Here is an 8,568-nt window from a genome sequence, read left to right on the forward strand (position 1 = left end):
AAATTTATTGACAGATAAGACGTTTTAATTAGATTTACTCAATCTATTATTAATATTTTAAAATGTACGAAGCATTGGTTCTTATGATTCTGATTCGATAAACATTCCTGATTTATTGATATGGAGGAGAAATGCGAGCGCGAAGCGTAATTTATTTTTAATATTTTATCACGATTCTTATATTATTTCTGAATATGAGCGCAAAGCGCAAGAGAATGAGCATAGAGCGCGAAATTTAGATTATTATCGAATCTGATTTCGTAATACGAGCGCAAAGCTCGATTTTTTGAGTGCAAAACACGAGATTATGAGAGCGAAAATATGATTATGTGCAAGAAATTTAGTTTCTTATTCTATTAATTTTTTTAATACGAGCACGAATATTATCTCTTCTTCATTATTATCTGATAAATATTTCTGATTTTTTAATTTGCTCGCGTATTTACGAGAACATAAGGTAAAATTTAGTTTCTTATCGTATCTGAGAAATATTTCTAAATTTTTAATAAGAGCGTGAAGCTCGAGTTTTCGAGCGTAAAGCATGCGATTATAAGCACAAATTTATGAATAAGTTAGAAAAAATCACTCTGAAAATTCTTTCTAAATTCTTAATAAGAGCGTGAAGCTCGAGATTTCGAGTGCAAAGCGTGCGATTATAAGCGCAAATTTATGAATAAAATAGATAACACTTACATCCGTTACAGAAATACATATATAATTTTAATTAAAAAACATGAAATATGGTGAGCTATTATCAAATAAAAATGTAGTTCGTAAAATTAGAAAATTTCTCACTGCGAGTTCTTAAACTATCACATATTTTCTTTGCAAAAGTACATTTAACGAGTCTAAAAAGTAGTAGTAGCAAATTTACTTATTACACATTCCGTAATTTCGGTAAAAAAGTATTATAATAGTAAATGTTTTTTAAAAAGTTTGGAAGCATCTGTATATTACAAAAAAATATCTATTATTTTTTGCATATAAGATAGATATTTTCTTAGATATGTTTTGTTTTTGAGTTTTTAAAATGTTTCTAAATTAAGTTTTAGCAAAGCAAAGTAAAGATATTTCAATAAATATAAAGTCAATGAACATACGCTGCTTCCACAGTATTACAAAAAATATTTGATCGATTGGTTTAATAAGATTCATAATACCGTCTTTCATATTGCATAAGAATACGAAATTGTATACGCATTATCCAGAAGATAATAACGGAAAGCAGACTTTCATTCATAAATATTGAACAACAACATTACAACTAGTTAACTCGGCGTGCCATTTTATTCAAATTAAGCAACGAATCTATTTTATTAATACGCGACTATTCAGCGTCTAGTTTTGTCTTTATCTCTTCGACTTTTTCCAACACAATCTCATCTGTCCCTACATCTTCAGTGTTAATATTTGCAACACTTTCAGAACTCTGAGTTGTGTCTTTGTCATCAGCTTTTGCATCGCTTTCGTTGTTTGTTTTTTGATCAAACGAAAACGTTTGATGCGCAGTAATGATAAAAAATATGGCCGATAATAAATAATTCAGGCGATACAAAGCCATGGGAGCTATCATAATTACCGCAACCGCCGTTACGTAGATCACCTTGTCCAGTATATTGTAATATTTTCTATAAATAAAAACAGAATCATAAATATAAATTATTAATAATTACTATAAAATATACTTACATATTATATTTTGGAGCGTCTATTTGCCATAAGCTGAAAGCGCTCGCTGACATTATGATGCTAGGATAGAACGACGGGTCCGTTTCTAATATTTTATTATATCTGTAAAAACATAAATCAGATTTTAAATTCAGATTTTTTAGATTAATATATTAATATGTATATTACTTGAAATTGTGAGCCCATGTTAACAGTGTCGGTATGTTTAAAATTGTAACCATCGCCCAAATGAAGAACATACAAAAGTGAAAGTGCAACGAATTTAAAACTGCCTCACTATCAATCTTTGGATTTTTTCTTTTATTTTTTGTGTCCTTTTCTTTGCTTTCTTCTTCTTTATTATTTTTGTCTTTCACTTCTTCGATCACAGGAACGAGTTTTGATTCGTCAACGATATCTTCATTGATTTTTGGTGCAATTTCTTCAGTTTTAGAAGTAGTAGTTTCTTCTTCAGATTTTTTATCATCACTCTTATCAATGTTAATCTTTCCGATCTTTTTTGCGACCTTCGCTATGGTTTTATAGACAAAGTCTTCCAAATAGTCTTCATATATTTTTGTAAGCTAAAAGAAAACATTTTCAATAAATACAGTTTGAAAATATAAAGCAACATATACTAACCAAAAAGAAGTAAAAAACTGCTCCGGCTACTAAAGAAGCTGCACCACAAGATCCAATTCCGATAGCAAAGAGAAGGAATCCGCCAAATCCAGGAGCGTTTCCGACCTCTTTGGCCACCCATTCCCAAAATTTACTTCCACCGCCTCTTCCGAAAGATACTAATCTATTAAAAATGAATAGTATTAAGAAATCATGAATAATATAAAATAGTACAGTAACAAAGACTTACCTCAATAATACTCGATGTGCAATTTGACCAGAACATATGATAAAGCCCCAACATACAGCTCCAAGTATATGCGCAACGCCAAGAGCTATGATAAACAGGAGTAAAGGTAAAACTAAAAAGTTCTGCGAAGGAGTTCCGCCGATTAGTAGCATGGAGCTCATTTTTTGGAATATGGGTAAACCTCTAAAATTTTATAAAAGCATTATAAAAAATATATATGCATACATAAATAAAATATTAACTAATTTACATTAAAAACATAGACCCTAGACGTGCTGATAGTAATATGTAGTAAGGCTTAACGAAATCGCTGCAAAGGCCGGCGTGGAATGATATACTAGACTTGGTTTTTGAGCCCATGACAGCAGCCCAATGGCGTAATACTAGTAATAGTATAGCGGCCAAGTAGGCAGGAAGGGAAGTGATGTAGTGTCTTGAAAACTGGCCGAGAACATCGTATAGTGACACTGAAATGCTGAAATTAAACATAAATGGATGAAACCATGAAGATTATTATTATTTGTTTTAGGTATTGTATACATTGAGATAAAAACGCTGATATATTCAATGGAAATAATCAAAGCCATCTTATTAGAGAAGGACTCATATCAGTTGATTGGTTTTTAATAAATTGTGGTGTCAGACACAATAGAAAATATATCATTGTTAAATTTCTTATTAAAAATCAGAAGATCAAATTGAGATCTCAAAACTTTTGGTGTAAATTCAATGAATGATTGTTTAATTTATACTAAAAGTTTTACTTACACATATTAAAAAAATCGATAATAACAAAAGTGTTTTACAAACAAACTCTAAATAAAAACTATCATGATAGAACAGTTTTGGCAAATTAAAAATAAGCAAAAATTATGATCTGTCTGTACTTCTTCTTCCGCTTATTTTTTACTGAGATGAGTTGGTTTAGTTTTTATATTGAAATTGCCTTAATGAAAGTTTTAAAACCATAATTAGTTTTAAAACTTTTATTAGGTCACGTTGGGTTTGGTTAATTCGTACAGGTTAGGTTTGAGTTTGAACAGCAAACATTTTGCTACTGTCAAATTGAGTTTCAAAGGCAATTTAGAGCAGCATATAATTTAATCAGTTAAATTATATTTTCGCTAGTAAAAATATATGTCTACTGGTGAAAATAAATTATATTTTCACTCAAACATATATATCTACTGGTGGAAATGTATTGCGATATAATTTCACTGAAATGACATATTTAAAAAAATATTTACAGAATAGATTCGAGACTGCTTTTTTTTAAGGATATAAACACGAGAATTTCTGATTTAGTATCAGGGACGTTATTTAAGCTTTTTTAGAGAAAAGGGGTGGGGGCAAAAGTTGGTCAGTCAATGGTCGTTTTTTTAATAATTCGATTTTATTATGATTTATAATTTTTAAATGATTTTTTTTTCTAAAATTAGAATCGAGAAATAATAATTCACTTTAGTACCCCTGCATACATATACAACACAAATAAGTCCTCTCTTTCTTGTTGCTCAAAGAGCGGGTTGCAAAAATGCATCTTAAGATTCCAACCCAGTATTTATTATATTTATATAGATATTTAAATTATTTGAAGCAATGTGTACTACACTCTATTTGTGTTAACACAGTCAGTGCGAGAGCTATCCATTTTATCATTATTCATAATTGAGAAAGAGATGTCAAGTTTGGGTTTACGGCCCTAATATTAGCTCTAAAGCATATGATACGGATATACGTTCGATATACTTACATAATTTTTATACAAATTTATAGAAGTTAAAATATTTTTCTATAAATTTGTATAATATAAAAGCAGGGCAAATGATAAGTATATTGAACGTATATCAGTATTGTGTGCTTTAGAGCTATAGCTCTCTTTTAAAATTATCAATAATGATGAAATGGATAGCTCTCAAACTGATTGTGTTAATGCGAATAGAGTAAAGTTACACATCCCAGAAAATAAAGGTTAAAAAAATAAGATAAAGTGGTGCCAAAATTATTGCTTTGGCTCTGATTATGGGGGTGTGACAAAATAATTGGACCACTGCAACACATATTTTGATATTTTGCAAGCAACTAATGTAGTAGGCGATGATTTTCAACAAAAAAAACAATGAACATATCTATAACCAAAGGGTTGGGCATATGATTCAGTGTGCAGCAATTTTTGGTGCTGTCAAAACATTCGAATAAAATAATTACGTTTTCTTTTTTAATCTCTTTCTAAACTTTCACCCATATCATAATTGGTAATTTGTAAATTAATTCGATAGTATTTAAAAAATATTTTTTTGTGTAAAACAGCTATTTTTATAAAATGGCCCAAAGAAGCACAATGATATAAATGTGGACGAAAACTCGGACGGACAGATTTCTATTGCATTGCGAAATAGATGGGTTACAAATAAAAGTGTAACAGATATTTTAAATGATGAAGAAAATGAAACATCTAAGAGATATTTAAAACGTCGATTACGCGAGGTGGATGTTAAAAGCAACACCAGTGAAAAAGCCACAATTAAAAAACGTGATGAAAAAAATGCTTTGAATGGGCCAAGGAACACCGAGATTAGACTGCTAATGATTGGAAATTGTATGTCTTTAAATTATTTTTGTCACTTCATGTTATAAATGTTTACTGTAATGTTTCTCTGACGAGACAAACATACGCACGTTGACAGAACAATGCGATTATGTAAATAGGTGACCTTCGGAGAAGTACAAAGAAGAATGTATAAAAAAAGTAGTAAAGTTCAGTGATGTTATGGTCTGTTATTAGCGGCAAGGGTGCCGGTCCCCTTAGTTTTGTTTGAGAAACGATTAATCAATATTAATATAAAAACGTTTTAGCTAGATATTTTTATCCATATTTTATTGACGAAAATATGAAAAATAACTATATTTATGCAAGATGCAGCTCCCTGCCACACGGGAAAATCAATAAAGACTTGCCAAGTAAAAATATATAAGTTTTACCTTTGCCAAGTATTTCACCTGATATGAATCCAATATAAAATTGTTAAGCAGTTCTTAATCCATCGTTTACAAGTGCTCAAATACTAATTTAGATATTTTGAAAAAAATAACATGGAAAATGTGTGGGTGAACTATCCAAAAAGAAATAAAACTATAATAGCGAGTATGCCGAGAAGAGTATTTAAAGTAAATTTGTTGCTATATAATAATTTTTTAAATTAAAAATATCTGGTCCTATTATTTTGTCACACCTGTATTTTCATCATATCTTTCCTAGTAATAATACTACCTTATTTGATAACTGCATTGAGGATCGAGCGTCAGTATAACATTGACATGATGTGTGCTGTTTTTCTGTATATTGGGATTTCCGTTCATTAAACGAATTTTCATTGGCGACTTTTGAGTTTCTCTGTAAAATTAAAGGCGTTGATTAGTGAGCTATGTTTATTTTACACCCTAAAAAAAATACTTACGTGAAAAAATGCGAGCTTTCGAAACCGTCAGCCCAAGGTATTATCAGCTCTGCTGTTGCATGATGACTTTTGGCTAATCCGCATTCATCCACTGGCTCAACATGTAATAAATACGCCTGATACAACATATCTAATCCGGGCAGAGTGATATTATACTGAAGCGCGTTTTTTTCGGTTTGTTTGATCAAAACCTTTTTAGATAAACCGTACAGAGGTGGAACGCTTCCTTGAATCTGTCTTGAGCCTTTGCTGTGAATATCCACTTGAATCTCCACCTATAAATTATACAAAATCAATACAAATGCTTCAGATAATAAGGCAAGAATATGTACCGGTCTGTTTATCGGCGAGACTCTCAATAAGACGTGAGTCCAATGCGGATAAGAGGCGCGAAGAGCTCGAAGATCCAACGTGGCAATACGTCTTCGTCCGAGACGAGAAGCTCCCCAGCGAGAAAAGTGAGATAAATGTCTACCGCTCATACTGTGTACCATATAATCATTTTTATATTACAATATATATTAGCATAGTAAGTTTAAAAATTACATACCATACTCGATGTTGTCCGTGTACGTATTTAGCTTGACAGCCAAATAACCACTCTTTATCCATCAGATCCACGGATTGAAAAGTTACAGCTTCGTTATTGGGTAAATCTATTAGCCGAATCATGTAATACCAGGTTCTGCAAATATTTATATATAGAGTAGTTCATTAAGATTAAATTTAATTATTGTGATGTATATGTTACTTTGAAATTTTATCATGTCTGAAGTTGTAATTGCGTCTGCTATCTTCGTGCCAATTTGCATCTGGTATGAATTCTACTGGAGTGTTGTACAATGTATAATTCTTACTGTGTCCTATCTGAAAGTATAATGTATATTAGGTAAGTTAGTCTTTAAGATTAATTTGAATTGAACGCTACCTTTAAAAAATGTTTTCCCATGTTTATCATATGAGTTGAATTCGTTGTCAATTGTTTAGTGTTTTGATCTATGACGGAAAATAGCAATCTGTTCAATACCAAAACAAGTTGTTTGCACCAAATAATGCACAAATGATCGGTTGATAGCCAAACGCCAGGTATTGCTGTAGTCTATAATTAAATGATAAATATAAAACAATTAAAATATTATTTGTATATAAGGAGTATAATTAAATTATACTATATAATAAAAATACTCTATATTTATAGTTTAACTCACCAAAGCAGTTATGTCACTATGGGTGGAAGTTATAAACGGCGGGGAAACCAGAAAGTCTCTCAATCCTCCGCCGATTGTAATAAACACTTTATTTTTCCAATGACTCGCTATCGGTGCTAAATTAGTACTGTTGATTAATTTTAAATTCCAATAATTATCAATGCGATCGTAAAAATTCTTAAAGTACGGATCTATAGTAACGATAGGCCATCGATGAGGCGCTGCTAAAGTTATTATTAAATTTACGATATTCTTATTTTGTGGATATGTCAATAAAGATCTGGCGACTACTCCGCCCTGTAAAAATTAAACATATATATATAATACTATAAATAAAGATTAAAAGGTGCAGAAGATTTAAAACAATACCATAGAATGTCCTATAATAATCACAGACTCAGGTTTAAGATTTGAACCTCTGTTCGATTGGTATAAATCGAGGATCGTTTTTAAACAATGCGATGAAAACGTTGCCTGATTCTCTAAAACGCCTCCAAACAACCCGGATAACTCTTCGTTAAAATCAACTATGAAAATCAATCAATATTATGAATTATTAACATCATTTATTTGAGGTATATTTGAAAATATTCATTATACCTGTAAAAAAATCAAAATGAAATCCATATCTAGTTAAAGGAAAGGCTTTCCTCAGTGCTACTGATGCTAAAGAACGCACTTGTTTATGGCTTCCGACATTTCCAGGTAAAAATAATACAGGTATTCCATCAAATCTGTAAACATTTTATATAAATATAATCTTATCTTATCGTCTGATTTATTATTCACTCACTATTATGCAATACCTCATCTTTCTGGCTTTCTCCGTGAATCTACCTTCGCTGTAAGCATACAATCCATACTGAGGAAATATGTTGTTCTCTGGTACTTTGATTCTCTGAAAACGCAAATAAGATATAACCATAAAGTAATATCAGTATATAGTTAAGTGAATAATATATCATTCTAATTAAAATGGCTTCGAATGTAATTTAATATGAGAGTGTTTTTAGCTATCATTAATTAAAACGAGGAACTTACCACGAACTGTGGATATTCGTACATATACGTCATCTCACATCCATTTTCCTTGTCGGTGAGTAAATTATTAAGTAAGCCGATTAAAAATATACATAGCGTAATTACAGAAAATATCTGAAAAACGCTAAAGATGGCCATTTTCGATGAGTCAACTTGACATTTTCAATTTGACAATTGATTTTGGCTCTAACAGCGTTGTTCGCGGCCATTGAAAAAATGACACTTGAGATTATTGTAAAATATGATTTTAATTTATAAAGGCGTAATTAATTATTAAATATATATTTTTTAACATAAAATATAATAATATATTGAAAAAAAT

General features: G+C 30.6%; 1 protein-coding gene across 1 annotated transcript; it reads right to left on the bottom strand.

The window, feature by feature from the left end:
* Nucleotides 1–1,009: 1,009 nt before the first annotated feature.
* On the bottom strand, nucleotides 1,010–8,428 carry PGAP1 (GPI inositol-deacylase). The gene is made up of 17 exons (XM_088202743.1): nucleotides 8,247–8,428; nucleotides 8,012–8,103; nucleotides 7,806–7,939; nucleotides 7,575–7,732; nucleotides 7,206–7,502; nucleotides 6,926–7,096; nucleotides 6,749–6,864; nucleotides 6,548–6,682; nucleotides 6,330–6,480; nucleotides 5,998–6,272; nucleotides 5,811–5,933; nucleotides 2,790–3,014; nucleotides 2,540–2,722; nucleotides 2,311–2,473; nucleotides 1,858–2,252; nucleotides 1,690–1,791; nucleotides 1,010–1,628 (listed from the first exon to the last, which is right to left on the bottom strand). Exons 1-17 carry the CDS (start codon nucleotides 8,382–8,384, stop codon nucleotides 1,328–1,330), a joined length of 3,159 nt encoding a protein of 1,052 aa, XP_088058869.1. The 5' UTR covers nucleotides 8,385–8,428; the 3' UTR covers nucleotides 1,010–1,327.
* Between the last annotated feature and the right edge of the window lie 140 nt (nucleotides 8,429–8,568).

Source organism: Plectrocnemia conspersa, unplaced genomic scaffold (genome assembly GCF_051122295.1).
Source record: "Plectrocnemia conspersa isolate PC_06_02 unplaced genomic scaffold, ASM5112229v1 ptg000013l, whole genome shotgun sequence".
In the NCBI taxonomy this organism is placed as follows: Eukaryota; Metazoa; Arthropoda; class Insecta; order Trichoptera; family Polycentropodidae; genus Plectrocnemia; species Plectrocnemia conspersa.